This window comes from Petaurus breviceps, unplaced genomic scaffold, assembly GCF_028583685.1.
Source record: "Petaurus breviceps papuanus isolate PSGF00001 unplaced genomic scaffold, PetGlider_PUasm1.0 90604, whole genome shotgun sequence".
NCBI lineage: Eukaryota > Metazoa > Chordata > Mammalia > Diprotodontia > Petauridae > Petaurus > Petaurus breviceps.
The window spans coordinates 1,787,221-1,804,916 of record NW_027187285.1 but is presented as its reverse complement, the minus strand read 5'-3'; the positions used below and the strand labels follow the sequence as shown (position 1 = coordinate 1,804,916).

At 37.4% G+C, this 17,696-nt stretch overlaps 1 protein-coding gene and 1 pseudogene across 4 annotated transcripts in view; both read right to left on the bottom strand.

The window, feature by feature from the left end:
- Positions 1 to 436: 436 nt before the first annotated feature.
- On the bottom strand, positions 437 to 1,051 carry LOC138142806 (large ribosomal subunit protein eL31-like; annotated as a pseudogene).
- A 1,237-nt stretch (positions 1,052 to 2,288) lies between these two features.
- Positions 2,289 to 17,696, bottom strand: part of NMNAT3 (nicotinamide nucleotide adenylyltransferase 3) — a 148,904-nt gene continuing 133,496 nt past the window's right edge. For all 4 annotated transcript variants that reach the window (XM_069063868.1, XM_069063866.1, XM_069063869.1 and 1 more), the window contains 2 exons: positions 12,974 to 13,083; positions 2,289 to 3,828 (listed from right to left, as the gene is read on the bottom strand). In XM_069063868.1, coding sequence (XP_068919969.1) covers positions 3,488 to 3,828; positions 12,974 to 13,083 — 451 coding nt within the window. In that variant the 3' untranslated portion in view covers positions 2,289 to 3,487. The remainder of the gene's footprint in view (positions 3,829 to 12,973; positions 13,084 to 17,696) is intronic.

Below are 17,696 nucleotides of genomic sequence, written 5' to 3'. Positions count from 1 at the left end.
AAAGAAGACAACACATCAAAGGAAGCTGAAGAGTAGTGGGGGCAGGAGAGGGTAATGGGGAATTCCCAGTGTGGGAACATGTCCTGTGGAGTGGAAGCCAAGAACCTGCTAATGGAGAACAACCCAGTTACTAAGAAGGTTGTGAATCCTCTATAAAAGAAGGCTTTGGGGGTGGGGGTGGCTAGGTGGCTCAGTGAATAGAGCACTGACCCTGGAGTCAGGAGGACCTGAGTTCAAATCTGACCTCAGACATTTAGTGGCTGACCCTGGACAAGTTACTTAACTTTTTTTTGCTTCAGGTTCCTCATCTGTAAAATGAGTTGGAGAAGGAAATGGCAAACCGCTTCAGCCTCTTTGCCAAGAAAACCTCATGGGTGGTAATGGTCCATGACACCATGAAAAGCTGAACATGACTGAACAACAACACAGAGGCAGAAACCCCACTTCTTTTTTACCAGTTGACATTTTATAACTTTATTTAAACAAAGTTCAATTTAGTTTTCACGCACATTGACTGTAAGGTTTTGAAAGTGGTGATAGGCATGTAAATAACAAACATATACAGTCTGTTTGGTGAATCTTCATCCTCATTGCGTTTCCTGGACAAATGTACGCGGGTATGGTATGGGACAGTCCTTATTTCTTTGGCCCAAACAGCTTTGTTGAGCCTGGTGTCAATGACTACATCTGGAGTTCCCATTTCTTTCATGGCAAATTTGTGGATTTCTTTTAGAGACCGAGGAGCTCGATTTTGAAGCCCGCTCCATGAATCCTCTTGTGAATGACACTGTCTGGTCACCACCTCATTGATGGCAGAACGTCCCTTCTTTCTCTCTCCACCTTGCTTTGCAGGAGCCATCCTGTCAGGGACCAGGTTGGAAAGGAGAAACCTCACTTCTTTGCTGTCTCTACTCTATTTCTGCAATCCCATATTGAGTTCAGTACTATAAGTCACAGGTCTCTGATGAAAAGATTGTCTATTAGGAAAAGAGGGCTTCTTTTGACTCTCTGGGACCTTGGATACAAGATCTTTATGTGCCTATTAATTTGCAAATAAAACTTTTCCATTTTAAGTCTCATGAATGGGAGTAGGACAATAATGCCTGTGGTAGCTATCTCACAGGGTTATCCAGCTGAATGAGATAAGGCAAGCTGGCATACAGCCTCAAGGAGGAGCTAAAACCTGTGTTCCCAATTCATTTTCATAAGGGCAAAGAACCAAATAGGAGAAGCAAAGTGGCACAACCAAATAGGACAAGGTGCTGGGCCTGGAATCAGGAAGACTTATCTTCCCGTATTCAAATCTGGCCTTAGACACTTACTAGCTGTGTGACGCTGGGCAAGTCACTTAACCCTGTTTGCCTCAGTTTCCTCATCTGTCCAATGACTTGGAGAAGGAAATGACAAACCACTCTAGTATCTTTGCTAAAAAAAAACCAAACAAAACAACCCAAATGGCGTCATGAAGAGTCAGATATGACTGAAAATGACTGAACAACAAAAAAGAACCAAAAAAGTATGAAATCTCTAAAATGTTCCCAGGCCTTGGTTATACACAGAAGAGGAAGCTGAGACAGGGAAAGTGAGCTGTCAGTAGTTAGGAAGATAGGATAGCAGAGTTAAGAGTCAAATCCAGATCCTCCAATTTAAAACTTCGGTGGTCTTTTTACTAGGCCATGATGCTAAGAGGGAGATAGGGTGGTCTAGCTGGCTATAGCTGCAGTAAGCTAGAGAGCAGCCCCTGAAGGAGGGCATGTGATCAAGGTCTACAGTCTCTTTGCACCTCAGCTTGGGAAACAATGGTTTAGTAGGATGAGAAGATTTAGTGGATCTGATGGAAAAAACAGGTGAAATAATAATGCCTTCTGAATTTGTAAAAGAATATGGAATCACCAGGCTATGCTTTTCTAAGGAACTTTTCTTTGCACGTTATACATGTTCATAAGTAGAACTAGAAATTCTTCAGCAAGTATGAAAATGTAAACCCATCCCAATGAAAGTCTCCTAACAAACCAGGAGCAGAAGGAACACATGTTAATAGGCTCCTCTGTGGAAAGAAAAAGAATGAAAGCATCGGCAGTGGCTCAAATTATAAAACATTCCTGATCACATTTGGAAATAGGGCAGGGTTTTTTGCTGGCTCTTTGTTACCCTGCAACGAGGGATTCAGCTCTTTCAGGTTCTATGGGCACACCAGCTGGTAGCTCTGAATAGTCAATAACAGCAACCTCAGGTACATCATTCATAACAATACAAAAAAAAAAAAGAAAAAATACATAACAAATCATTAGGACTTCCTGATGCCATTTTATTTTTTATGTTTGACAACATACAGACATGAAACACTCAAAAGATACTGTTAAAATGAAGTGAATCAACTTTTTTTTTTTTTAAAGAAACCTGAGAAAGAAGAACATTGACAATTGTAGTCAGGAATATCATGTTTCCTGCTAGAACAGTATTAAAAATATTTATTATATTAAAATATGTAAAAACATTTGCTTGGAAAATAGCTTAATTTTCACTTTTATTAATACCGAACAGAAATGCATGGTTCTCTTGGTTCTTAAATGGTTCTCTGTGGAATATCCAATACTGCTTGGGAAAGTGCTGAGTACACAGCCAAGGAGTCCACACTTGTCACTACCGAACTTCCTGTTCCAGTATTGCTCAATTAGAACTATTCTTTTCAAAACAAAAGCTTACTAAGTCCACTGTAAAGTAATTAGCATCCTGTCAAATATCTCCAATAAAGAAGAGGATATTGTGCTTAAAGGCTTATTAAAGAGTTCAATATGCACAATACTGACATTACGAGTAGGGAACACTTTGCCATATTTAAAAAACAACCAACTTATTATCTGCGCAAACTCTGAACGCTCCTAATAACAGTGGAAGCCAATTTCACCTGTACAATAAAGAAGCCTCTACCAACTTCTTAACATTGTGGCCTTGTGAAAAGTTTTTCTTTTTCTTTCTTTCTCTCTCTCTCTCTCTTTCTTTCCCTTCCTTCCTTCCTTTCTCTTTTTTCCTTTCTTTCTCTTTCTTTCTTTCTTTCTTTCTTTCTTTCTTTCTTTCTTTCTTTCTTTCTTTCTTTCTTTCCTTCCTTCTTTCTTTCTTTCTTTCTTTCTTTCTTTCTTTCTTTCTTTCTTTCTTTCTTTCTTTCTTTCTTTCTTTCTTTCTTTCTTCCTTCCTTCCTTCTTTCCTTCCTTCCTTCCTTTCTTAATAATCCATCAACTTGCAATGGAGTAACATTTGCAAGATACTTTTTCCTTCATAACTTAATAATTTTTCCTATAGGAAATGTTTCCTATATTTGCAGGAAATGTGACCCAATAAAACTAATTGTATGTGTGTGGTTTTTATTGGGGTTTTTTTGGTGGTAGAGGAGAGTTCTGGACAGAGATGGAGTGTTTAGAGAACCTGATAATGTGCTGTGTGTTCAATCTCCTACATTTCCTCCATCATTCCATTCCTTTAATTATGTCTATTTGTTCTCTTCCAGGTAGAGGTTATGGTCCTTAATGTAGGAAATGACTGAATCTGGAAGTAGATACTTCACACTCTGTCCTTGGTACAAGGCTTGTCTTATATATGTGGCACTCAAATCACTCTGTACCACATTCTTGACTAGGTGTATATTATGTTGATAGTTCATTAAAATGGCTGATTCAGAGATGTATTGTTTAGGGTCATGGCCAGCTCTGCTAACACATACCAAGCCGAACTTTTCAACTATTTCTTGGATGTGCTCATCTTTCCAGAGGTTGGGGGTTTGAAATGTCTTCAGGACATCCGCACCACAGAGCAGCTTTAACTCAGGAGCAGCTGAAAAAACAAGGAGGTTCACTGTGAAGTGACAGAGGGATTGTTGTAAAGATGAAATCACATTTATCTAGAAAATTTCATTTCATTTTTTCCCTTTGAAGTATGGAAGGTACTCAAATGTTTTAATGTTTCTGTTTTAAGAAACAAATAAAAAATATGAACAGACTAGAGCTGTACAATGCACATTTTTAATTAGTTCCTCATTTAACACTTAGAAATAATATGCCAGGTAAGGGAGAGAGAATCTCTGATTATAGTTTTGTAGCTAAATTCCATCCAACAAATATTTGTTAAGAGCCTACTAGGTGCAAGACACCATTCTATTTTCTAGGGATCTCATTGAGTTTAAATTTTAAAGAAGGGGTGAGAGGGCAGAAAAAGATACAAAATAATTTTAAAAGTAAGATAAATATGAAGGAAAGGTCCAGGAAAACTGGTCTGAAAAATTTGAGGGAGGAAGCCAACGTCAACATTTGCAATATAAGACAAATAGCTGTGGTCCAAAGTAGCACTGGCATTTCACTCTATGCCACACCTTCCTATTAAAAGTCAAGGGTAATCTACATTTATAGGCTCAATCATATCATAAGAAATATCACGGTGACAAAAATCTCTCTCAGTCTCAATTACGGCCCATTTGTTTCAAACGTTATTCTACACAACGAAATTCCAACAGAACTAAAGGGTCTGGGCAATTCCTTGGAGTTTGTTGTGTTGATATCTGTTTACTATGTGCACTTAATAATCATATGGTGTTTAGAAGTACGTTGGGATAAGCTGTTATCTTAGCATAACTCAGTTTCCTCTTGTTTGTAATATTGTGAAGTACAAAAATAAATATGATAGAATAAATTTATCTTTTAAAATTCATTTTAAAAGTGAATTTGTCTTTTCCTTCTTTCATAAAATAATTCCATCCTCAGAGCATTGCACGTCTCATTCCAATGTAATGCTATAGTCTACTAAAAGGAGGTTGCAATTTCATAGATATTATTGCACATGCTGGGGGTAGGAGGTGGTGGGAAAGACCTAGTTCAAAAAATGGACATGCATTCCTAGTATCCTTTAAAGCCTCACAAAGTAATCTTGCTAATTTAGAATCTGTGGTAATTTGGACACAGCTAAAGTAGGTGGCTACTTTTGTACCATCTGTGTTAGTAAAAAATTCTGTTTAAAAGTGCAAAAACATGATGAGGGAGAAGTTTAATTTAGTTAATGGGGGAACTATGAAAAAGCTTTAGCAGAATCATTTATCTATCGTGAATGGATTAATGACCAATGTTTCTTATCTTGTCATTAAGGCGTGATCTCTCCTTGGATATTTGGTTAGACCTTAGTATGTGTAGTCAACTTGAAAGTAATAAGATGATCATAAAGTAGTCTATAATTCATACTTTTCACTATTTCCCACTGGCCTCTCAGCAATCAATAAACATGTGCTGATGAGAGTTATACTGGAAAGAGCCCTGACTTGAGACTCGAGCCCCAGGTCTGCCTCTAATTCACAGCATGTCTCTGAGCTTCAGTCTCCTCACCTATAAAGAGATAGAGTTAGATTACATAACGTCCAACCCCCCTTCCAATTCTGCAACTCACTGGTCCAAATTTACCAGGTTTTACTCTCTAGCCATTGCAAAGAGAGATGTCTGTTGTAAACTCTGGGGGCAGTTTGTATTTTTGTCTGAATTTTGATCGTGAGGTGACAGATATTGTCCTATTTACTAGTATTTTCCTGTATATTCCTTGTCAGGGAGAAGTGAAGGTAGGTGTCTGATTAGTTGACTGATACAGGTAGCACTAGAAACCTGAAGTCTAAATATCAGACTTGCTGATTGCCTGGAAGGGAATCTGAGACAGGAAAAATAAAACAACACCTGCAGAGGTTTAGACCAGAAAACTAAGTCTAGGAAGAGCTAAATTTATTTTAATTACACTCCTAATAATCTTCACTTACTGCGTTAGGAAGATATCATGGTACATTTAAAAAAAAATACCATTTCTGTAGAAGACCTGTGTTCAAAGACCATTTCTGATGCTTAGTAGTTGTGTGAACTTGGATAAGTCACTTAACTTATCTGAACCTCAGTTCCCTCATTGGTAAAATGAGGGAGGTGACCTAGATGGCTACTAGAATACCTTTTAGCTCTATGATTCTATGAGCCTGTGAATTTGTATCTTTTTTTTTGCCTTATAAACAGACTGTAGAAAATGAATTCATGGTCAGAGCCATGTGGTAGAAGGGAAAAGAAAAGCAGGTGCTAAGACTAGAAAATCCAGAGACAGTGGCAATAGTAGAAGCAGGCAGGGGGAGGAGTAATTAGAAATTAGAATATTTGGGTAAATTAGAAATCCTTGGGTTCAAGTCTCTGAATCCAAAGAGTCAAATTGGCTCTAGACCAATTAGGAAAGTTAGGGAGCTCAGTACTTTTAGGTCAGTGATCAGGAAAGATAAGGAATGAAAGGTGACATGTTGTTCAATAAAATTTAATAAACATGGGACAAGGACAAGTTCCCAGCACTGGCTCTAGGTAAAGAAGATGGTGCCCTGGAAACCTAAATGTGGGACAGTGAGGCCTTTGGATTCAACGTCCTTCATGAATGAATTGTCAAAAAATGCATTTATTAAGCACTTACTAGATGCAAAGCATTGTTCTAAACACTAGGGATACAAATAGAAAAGTCTCTTCTCTCCACTAACTCATATTTTAATAGAAGGAGAGAACACATAGAAGAGGGTACAAGTTAGAAGGAAAGGTTTCGTCATCTTTTAGATGCAATAGTGAAGCACTTGATTGTGCTTCTTCTTTCCACTGATAAAAACATACCTAATTCTGATACTGGACCATCAGATAGTGCTTCATAACTCCTTTACCTAATATGCAGTCTCTCTAGCCTTTAGTCTTTTTTTCATATTAAACATATTTTCACATTAGTCATGCTGTAAAAAAAAAAAAATTAGAATGAATGGAGAAACCAGGAGAAAGAAACAAAAAAAGAGAGCAAAGAGTAATTCGATCTGCATTCAGACTCCATAGTTTTGGTTTTGTTTCTTTTTGGAGGGCAATTGGGGTTAAGTGACTTGCCGAAAGTCACATGGCTAGTAAGTGTGTCAAGCATCTGAGGCCGGATTTGAACTCAGGTCCTCCTGACTCCAGGGCTGGTGCTCTATTCACCGTGCCACCTAGCCACCCCCAGACTCCATAGTTCTTTTCCTGGATGTGGATAACACTTTCCATCATAAGTCTTTTGGAGTTGTCTTAGATCCTTGTATTCTATCAGAGTTGGTCATTGCAGAATGTGGCTGTTATTGTGTACAATGACCCCCTGCTTCTGCACACTTAACTCAGCATCAGGTCATGTGAAATTTCCTAGTTTTTTTTCTGAAATCCTCCTGCTCATCATTTCTTATGGAACAATAGTATTCCATTACATTCATATATCACAACTTGTTCAGCCATTCCCCAACTGATTGGCATCCCCTCAATTTCTAATTCTTTGCCACCACAAAAAGAGCTACTATAAATATTTTCATACATGAAGTAGTATGAAAACATGGAGTCCTTTTCCCATTTTTATCATCTCTTTGGAATATAGATCTAGAAGTGGTATTGCTGGGTCAAAGGGTATACGTAGTTTTATAGCCCTTTGGGCATAGTTATGAATTGCTCTCCAGAATGGCTGGATCAGCTCCACCAACAATACATTAGTGTTCCAATTTTCCCACATCTTCTCCAATATTTATCATTTTCCTGTTTTGTCATGTTAGTCAATCTGATAGGTGTAATGTACCTCAGGGTTGTTTTGATTTACATTTCTTTAATCAATAGTGATTTAGGGCAATTTTTTTTTCATATGACTATAAGTAACTTTAATTACTTTGTCTGAAAACTGCCTGTTCATATCCTTTGATCATTTATTAATTGTGGAATGACTTGTATTCTTATAAATTTGACACAGTTTCCTATGTATTTTAGAAATGAGGCCTTTGGGGTGGGGAGGTATCGCAGTGAATAGAGAGAGCATCAGCCCTGGAGTCAGGAGGACTTTGAGTTCAAATCTGGCCTCAGACACTTAACACTTACTAGCTGTGTGACCTTGGGCAAGTCACTTAACCCCAACTGCCCTGCTTTCTCCTCTCAAAAAGCAAAATAAATAAATGAGACCTTTATTATCAGAGACACTGGTTGTAAAAATTGTTTTCCAGCTTTCTGCTTCCCTTCTAATCTTGATTGCATTGGCTTTGTTCGTGCAAAAACTTTTCAATTTAACTTAATCTAAATTATCCATTTTGTATTTCATAATGTTCTCTATCCCTTGTTTGGTCATAAATTCTTCTGTTCTCTATAAATCTGACAGGTAAACTATTCCTTGTTCTACTGATTTGCTTATAGTATCAGTCTTTACATCTAAATCATGCACCTATTTTGACTTTATCCTGGTATATGGTGTAAAATGTTGGTCTATGCTCTTGCCTTTAGTCTTTAAAATATTCAGGTAATTTCCAGATGGGTTAAGGGTCAGGTAGGAGAGTATTCAGTCAATTCAAGTTTAATTCTTCTGATACTTTTGGCCGTGGGGAAGTCACTTTATCTCTTCTTGTATAATTCTTCCCTACCCACCAAAGAAAGGATACTTCTTTCCAATCTGAAGCTGCTGTTTTTGGGGGGGGGGGACTAAGTTTTTAGCCCCTTAGGCTTGGGTATTATTCAATTAAGTTAATGATGAAAATAAAGGAGTATGTATCCCAAACAAATTTCCTATAGGGTAAAAGTGTGCCCAGTATCACATCAATGCTTCCCCATTAGCAGTGATAGTCCTTCCTGTTCCACAATGGCAAACGGTACATTACAAAGGATTGCCTCTAGCGGCCAAGCCTGCTTCAGATTTCAATTTTGGGCAAAACCATCATCCATCCTAACAAAAGAATTCAAATATTTCCTATGAAATTCTCCAGACTGAGTAGCTTCTGCTTTTCAAGCTCAAAGAGAACAAATTGCTGATGTTGCAAAAAGACAACTAATATAACTTGTGCTAAAGGCAATAAAGTGAAACAAATATAACGTCCTCAGTGTTCTCTGGCAGCTCACTAAATAACAACAATGAAAGGCTGCATCCTCAACATATAATGGTCCTAAGGCCCGTGGGCTTCTGCCTGGGCTACAATTCAAATGAGCACAAAAAAACTTCAGTCTGTGCCAAAGAATCAGTAGCATTTTTTTCTTCAGATTTTTGTTTGGTGGCTCCAAATCAATAAATGGTCACAGAAGTGAATTACAAACCTAGGTGGTGTCATGCAGAGAAGAAGGGATTAGCCAAAGGGGCAACAACCACCAGGAACCCACAAAATGTGGCTAGATCCTTGAAAGTGCGAGGCTTAATTAGGAGAGGCTTCCATTAGATGAAGTCAGGTAAGAGCAAGGGCATGGGGGGAGAGAAGGAAGGAAGGAGGGGGAAGGGGGAGGGAGTGAGGGAGGGAAGGAGCGAGAGAGAGAGAGAGAGAGAGAGAGAGAGAGAGAGAGAGAGAGAGAGAGAGAGAGAGAGAGAGAGAGAGAGAGAGAGAGAGAATAATTTGAAAAGCGACAAAGAAGTCATTCATGTAAGGTGACTCAGAGCCTTGGAATACAGCATATTCAATTTAAAATGAAAGAAGATCAAGTGTTTCCTCCTGTAAAAAGGAAAGGAAATATCATCTAGTACATGAAGCTAAATTCGGCAAAGCAACCAAAGAGGTGAACACTTGCTTTAGAGAATCATATATAAGAATCAAGTGGGACAGCTAAGGGACTTAAGATACCATCAACGTAGAAGCTTTGCAAGCTAAAGTAGAACAGAGTTCAGAGATGAACAAGAATATGTAAGTGAGTCTAAGGAGGGCAGCAAATCACCGAAATGATGGGAGAAATACTTCTATTGGCAGCAGGAAAATGAAGCTGCAGAAAGTAATATACTACATTCACGGGGAAGAGGAATTAGGCTTCTTCTGCTTGGTCTCGCAGGGCAGAATGAGGATCAATGGGCAGGAACTAAAAAGTGGTAGATTTCAGCTTAATATAAGGAAAAACTTTCTAACTATGAAAGCGGTGAAAGAACAAGTCCACTGACTGGAAGCAGCGCGCTAGCTCTAAGTGGAAGCCTTAGAGGCGGGATGACCACTGGACATAGAATGTCACAGAGGAGATTCGTAATTTTCAAGGAAGTGGAGTAAGAGCAGCGGGTTTAGAGTAAGAAAACACGGATCTCATCGACCATTCTGGTCCTCTTCGAGCACCAAGGACAACAACCAATCACCACTGACCACCTGGGTGATATTGATCAAGTCACTTCAGCTCGCTGGGTCTAAAGTCCATCCTCTGTAAACTAAAAAGGCTGGACCAAGAGATCGGGAAGGTGCCTTTTGCCCTTAAATCCTGTGGCTTTTAAAATCCATTTCAAACTCTTGAGGTTTTACCACCGCAGACTCATTGGTAGATAAAAAGAAAAATGTTACTTTCATTATTACATCATTCCCCCACAATAATCTTCTCTAAATAAATTACCAAGCAGTTTGTAAATTTAATTACACTTTCACTTTCTACCCCCACCTTAGAAGTCTTGAGGAGATAAGCTTTTTGAGGTAAGGGAACCCATCTTAGTCTTATTTGCATTCAGCTTAGAGCCTTGGACAGTCCTTTGCATGTGGTAGGGACTTAAAAAATGTTTGTTGGGGGTGGCTAGGTGGTGCAGTGAATAGAGCACTGGCCCTGGAATCAGGAGGACCTGAGTTCAAATTTGGCCTCAGACATTTAACACTTACTAGCTGTGTGACCTTGGGCAAGTCACTTAACCCCAATTGCCTTCCCTTCTCCCTGCCAAAAAGCCCCCCTCCAAAAAAAATTATTGAATGATCTGAACAACAGAATACCTCATGCACTTAGTAGGGTATAAAAATGTATACCTATTATATATATATATATGTATATATATATAATATCAGTATATAATATATATACACATATGCAGCTTACTTCACAGAAGTCAAATTAATGCTATGTTAACAACCCCTATTTTTCACTTGAAAATTTCTTTTAGCTATATGAAATTAAAACAGTAAGAAAAAGGCCTTTATAGTTGTCTTGGTTATTTAGAGGCCCTAGAAGATTTAGAGATTTTCTAAAACTGTTGCTATGAGGAGCAAATGATAATATATATATATATATATATATAATGCTTTGTAAATTTTAAAACACTGTATTATTATTAATTAGTATTATTTTAAAAAATGTTGGAAAAGCTCTTTTTTTTCTTTATTAAGGGGAGAAAGCAAGGCAATTGGGGTTAAATGACTTGCCCCAAAGACAATTTTTATGACTGAAAAACAGTCACTCTATAAAATATTTCTCATTACCTTGTACTTTTAGGATCAGAAGATTTTAGGTTTAGAGCTAGAAGGGAACTTATTGTTTAGAATTAAAAAAAAAACATTTCAACAGTTCTCTTATTGTTTAGAATTCAAAAATAAACATTTTGACAAAGATCCAATCAATACCTTTTGTTGTAGATAACAACTGAGAAGCAGAGTGGGTCAGATTACTTCTTCCATTTTTAAGAACACCCAGTCTTCCAGAAGGGAGCAAAGAAATAGTCAGAAAAGTCACTTACAGATGGAAGCACAAAAGGAGAAGAAAGCTATAGCACCCACGGAAAGCCATTACAAGTACGGAATCTCTGGGGTGGCATGTTGGGGCTTGGGGCATACACAAGAAGCTCCAACAGTTCTCACCTTCAAGGTGTCCCACATTCCACTGGGGACACCATGAAGGCATATATGGATATACAAAATAAATACAAGGTAATTTTTTGAAAGAAGAATGAGCAGCCAGGGGGAATCAAGAAAGTACTCATGGAAAAGATGGCTTTTGAGCTGATTTCTAGGGATTTAAGTGGGGGTGTTAGTCTAAGCACAGAAGACAGCCTATGCACAAATACAGAAGCAAGAGATGTACTGTCATGCATGAGAAAAATCAGGAAGGACACTTTGACTGTATCAAAGGCTATGTGAAGGGGAATAATGTTTAACAGATCTGGAAAGATATACTAGAGCCAGTATGAAAGGATATTTAAAATGAATCTTATACATAGGATTTTAGATCTAGGTTTAGAATTAAAAGGACTCAGTGGTTTCTGGTCTAGTCCTCTTATTTTACAGGTGAAGGAACTGAGGCTGAGGGAGCTTTAAATGTCTTGCCCAGGGTCACCCAGATAAGAAGAGTCAGAGGTGGGATCTCCTTCCTTCTGGGAGGACTATCAGAATGCCTCCCCAACTGTACCATGTGAGACTTATGTCACACTTTGTAAACACAGTGAAAACCCTGGGAATTAACTCAAACAAGAAAAACCACCATATTTCAGACCATCATCATTCAAATTTGTGTTCGAAATTTTGAAATGTTTCAGCATCTGGTGAACCAATTTTATTTTAAAGGGTCAGTCCCTTTAATGCATACTTTCACTGTTTAAAATCACAGTAATACTTTATTTCCAATAAAGGATTTTCAGTTTAGGGATTTTTAAAGCAACAACAATCATGACCACTCCAGACTAACAACCAGGTAAGTGTCTGTGTAGAAGGGACTCTAGCCCATTTTAAGGCTACAAATACTACTGCTTTCTTTGAGCTGACAATTCCAAACTACAATGACTAAGGGCCATCCTATTCTATTAGCGTGTGAGAAGTTACAAGGTCACCGGATCTGCGATCAGGAGAATTCAGGCTCTGACACTTACTAGCTATGTGACTATGGGCTGGATATATTGCTTTTCTAAGCCTCAGTCATCTTATCTGTAAAATGGGGAGTGAAGGGGTGGGTTTGAATTTGATGACCTTCCAGATCTAATCATGTGATCAGCATGATAACCTTGTGTTTAGGCAGGAAACTTTTTACACCATTGACATATGTGGAAACTGAGGTGACAGAGAATGGCAAATTGATTTGCCAAAGGTCACCACCAAGGCTAGCTGGTGTTAGTTACTAGGATTTAAACCCTGGTCTCTACTATTTAAACCCACTGTATCATCTAGCCTCTCAAACATATTTTGCTTCCAATCTTTGTTTTATAATATTTTCTTCATTTAAGAAAAAAAATGCTATTTACAATAATCACAAACCTGTATGTGTTGGAGTGGCAATATCCTCAGTAGGTATTTCAGAGCCTGCCTTGGGGCTTGTGGCCTCTTTCCTCCCGGGTAAAGATCTGAGCAATTCACTGTAGTGGTGTCTGTATTTTTTACAAAAAAAGAAAATAATAAAAACATTTTCCATATGAGCTAATTATCACAGATAAACAAAGGGGTGACTTTGTATTTTCAGATTTTAAACCACCAATTGACTTTATTTCAGCTTTGAATGAAACAATTCATGAATACAATATCTTCATCATCTATTGTAAGTTCTGTAAGAAATAAACTAAAATGACACAGAATGTTCTAAGTCTTCTGATTTAAAAAAATATTTGTTGAATATTTTTTATTTCTCTAAGAGCACACACCCATTACAAAGACTTCTCAAAAAAGATGCAGATTGCCAAAGAAAATGAAGACATTCCTGGATTTAAGAAAAATCAAATACAGAAAACTTACAATTGATGAATGGGTTGTATTTTTTTAAAAATTGTTTATTAGTCTGTATCTTGGAATTCTGAAGGCATCTCTCCCTTATTATATAGGAGCTAAATTCCCAGGATAGCAGTTCACAAAAAAATATTGAGCCCAAATTTACCTGAACTATAGCACTAGGCATATGCGAGAACTTGAATCACCACACATAATAATGTGTCCATGAGAAAATGTGTTCAGAATCTCAGCCTGGGATGTCAGAAATACAATATTCATGCCCTGGTCCCATTACAACATTGATAGCAGGAATGTCTACTGCAAGAAGCTTGCTAGAGGCAGGTGGCCTAGGCCAAGGGCTCCAAAGGGATGGAGACTGGGAGAAAGAGGTGAGAGATTTGTGGGATGTAGGAGGGGTGAGAAGTCAGTCAGATAGGCAGCACTTAGAAGGTTCTGCTTGTGAGGAGTGGGATTAGGCTGGGGATGAGAGAAGTAAGGTTGGGGTAGGAATGGGGTTAGTGAGGAATAAGAGTTGCCGGTTTTCCAAGGTATCAGTTAAACATATTTGTATCTCTGGCACCAAACACAGTGCCTAACATACAGTAGTATTTAATAATGCTTGTTAATTGATGATTCCAGACTTCCTGGTAGGCTTGGGTGACAGTGGTGCCTTTTTTCTTATATACTTCTCACAGAAGGCCATGCTCAATTTTTCTATCCTAAATGATACTTCATTTAAGCTTTATGTCATGATTCAGAACTTTCAGGAAGTATTCCCTGATTAACTCTCCATCTATTTTCCTCTCTTAGCACTTAAGATACTCTTTTGTTGTTCAGTCGTTTCAGTTAATCAAACAAGTTTTCTAAAATGCTACATGCCAGCAGGATACTGTAAGAAAAAATCAACAACAACAGATAAACAACTGAACTTTAAGTCAGGAGACCTGGTCCAAATTCTGACTCTGACACCCACCATGGGGTGAATTTCTTCCCCTTTCTAAGCTTCAGTTTACACATCTGGAAAACAGGTAACTCTTTTACTCCCTTTCTCACAGGGGTGTTGTATGTAAGGAAAGTCTTATTCAGCTATAATAATAATTTTAAAAATTATGGATTGGAAAAAATTGTATCTGACAACTCTTTTAAAATCCTGGCATCTAAAATCCATTGGGAATTGACACAAATGTATGAGACTAAGATTCTCTCTCCAATAAGTAACTAATAAAAGGATATGAAGAAACAATTTTCAAAGTAAAAACTCAAACTATCAATAATCATATGGAGAAATGCAAATTAAAGCTGCACTTCAATGTCATTTGATCCATCGATTTGGCAGTGATTAATAGTAGTGCTTTTGCAATCACAGATTGCAAAATGATAAAATTAAATGATAAAAAGTATTTAGTTTTCTTAGGTAGTTACCAGGGAAATTTGGATTAAAAAAATTATGAAACCTGGGTTCAAGACATATGATTTGAGAACGCGGGGAAGAAACAACTTAAAATGTAGTAGACTTAATCGAAGTCCATTTTTGCCTACTGCATGAGAGTTATTTCAATTCCTGTGGTCAATTTTCAACAGAGAGAAGGCTGTTTCACTCCTATTGTTCTTTAACATAAATGAGTATTGCATTTTATTTTGCAACTATTTTATATTGCATATCATATTATATTGTATCTATTGACATAATCATGTTTTACACATACATATATACATATCTACATATACATACATATATACATAAAATTATGGTAAATATTTTCCTAATGGTGAACCATTCTTACACATGACAGACAAATCTACTTTGGTCTGAAAGAATTTTTTTGGGGGGGTAAACTGCTACAACTTTTTTCGCTAATGTTTTATATAAAATTTATATCAATATTAGGGATATTTTAGGTTATGTGGTACTTTTGTAGGTATTTATACATTTTCTTTATAAAGTCAGTTTTGATGGCATATGCTTGGGTACACAAGTGTCTAACAATCTTCCTTATTTCCTTTCTAGTCATCATTAATTCACTCATTTTGTTTTTTACTTTGGCAAGTTGGTCTCATATTCCCTTTAAAAATTCTAATGCCTCATCAATTTTGTTAGTTTAAAAAATTTTCTTTTTTGGTTTATAGTCTTTGTTGTTTTAATTTTGTTTCTGTTTCTTTTTTTCCTTTTTTGGGGGGAGGGTTAATTGATTCATTTTCCATTTAAAAAAATTACATGCCCAATTACTAATATCTTTCTTTTTCTATTTTAATGTAACTTTTTTATGCTGATAATTTTCCTATTATTGAATCAGCCTTGCATTCCTGGTATAAATCCTATCTGGTATTTTATCTGGTATATTATCCTTGAGATAAGCTGCTGTAATCTCTTTGTTAATATTTTATTTAAAACTGTAACTTTTTAAGATATATATTTTTTCCTCCAAGGATTGCTTTAGCTGCATTCCATATTTTCACCATGTTGCCTCACTCTTATCATTTTCTTTAATATAATTTTAGCTGTTTATATGACATTAACACACTCATTAATCTAGATATCATTATTATATACTGTCTTGCCATTTTCTCTGCTGCTACCTCATATCTCCCCACTGGGAATTGTATTTCTAAGACCAGACTTTTAGAAATCACATCCCCAGGTGAAGGGGACATTAATCCATCCAGCTTCTGAATTCTTGTCCTGGGGCAGAGTTTTCTTGACTGGGGAGCAAGTACAATCTGAACCAGCCCGCTGATATTAGCCAACTCCCCACTCAGGCTATGCTTCACATCACATGGAGCCATCTACCTGGGACATCCTGCTATTTGTCCTGATGCTACTTTCCTTTCCACAGAGCCTTCCTTTGCTATCTCCTATTCCAAGTACAGCAATCAAATCAGTACTCTCTCTCTCTGTCTCTCTCTGTCTGTCTGTCTCTCTCTCTCTATCTCTCTCTTTCTCTCTCTCTGTTCAGAAAAGGCATTTCAATTGGCTGACCTATGATTTCACTCATCATCCTTGTGGCTTTCTAGGCCACAGCTTCCTTCCTTGGTCATCACTTCCCTTTATATGTTATCTCTTCATCTTATTTATATGTTATCATCTTCATCTTTATCTCAAGGGGAGGAATGGTCTCATTTTTGTATTTTCACTCCTAGCATTTAGTATATTTCCTGGCATATAGTAAGGGCTTAACAAAATTTTCAATCATTTAAAAATTTTATTCTTTAGCTTTTATTCACATTTCTTTTACTGATTGCTGTCTTTGTTGCTTTATGGTTTCTGGTTTAATATTTCTTCATTTTATATTTCTTGTTATGTCGAAATGAAAGTGGGGAGCTGGGCTTATATATAGTCATACTGTTTCAGAGGAAGAAGTACAAGGATACTCTCAAAGTCTCTCTGAAGAACTCTGGAATTGATTTTGAGAGATGGGAGACAAAGGCACGGGACTGCCCAGCATGGCATGCCTACATCAAAGAGGGCACGCTGGGCTCTGTAAGCAGAGCAGAATTGCAGCAGCTCAAAAGAAACATGAGATGCACAAATTTAGAGACATCTCTATTCCAAGTGTTCATATGGACTATTTGTGCCTGACCCATGGTAGAACCTTCTGAGCTTGTACTGCTCTGATCATCCACAGTCTGACACACTGTACATTGACTTTAACATAGTGATGTCATTTCGGTCCCCTTCTAGAACGAAGGACAACCATTGCTGAATATGACTCATTCTTGTACAATGATCTCTATGTATTGATGTGATCACACAAATTGACCTCTGATAATTTTTAGTACAAGTTGTTTTTTTTTTCCAGACCAATGGATGGCTTCTTTTAAAAAATACCATATAATAGGGGTGGCTAGGTGGGGCAGTGAATACAGCACTGGCCCTGGAGTCAGGAGGACCTGAGTTCAAATCCTGCCTCAGACACTTAACACAAATACTAGCTGTGTGACCTTGGGCAAGTCATTGAACCCCAGTTGCCCTCCAAAAAGCAAAAAAAAAAAATTCCATATGATAAAGTTCAATTCATGCCTTCTATACATGTACTACAAGAGGTGTAGAAAGTATTTGGCTCTAAAATGTACATAAACTAGTTAGTAAAGCATATATTTCTCCTTAGTGACTGGAGCCCTCCTCCTTCTGGTAAAATGAGAATGAAATCTGGATTAATAAGGAATCCATGAATTATTCTCATTCATTTATCAATTATTGCTTTCTTCCCCAGAGCCTCAGTGATTGACAGCAGGTACAATTCACAACCTCCAATTTACAATCCCATTCAGCAGAGTTTTG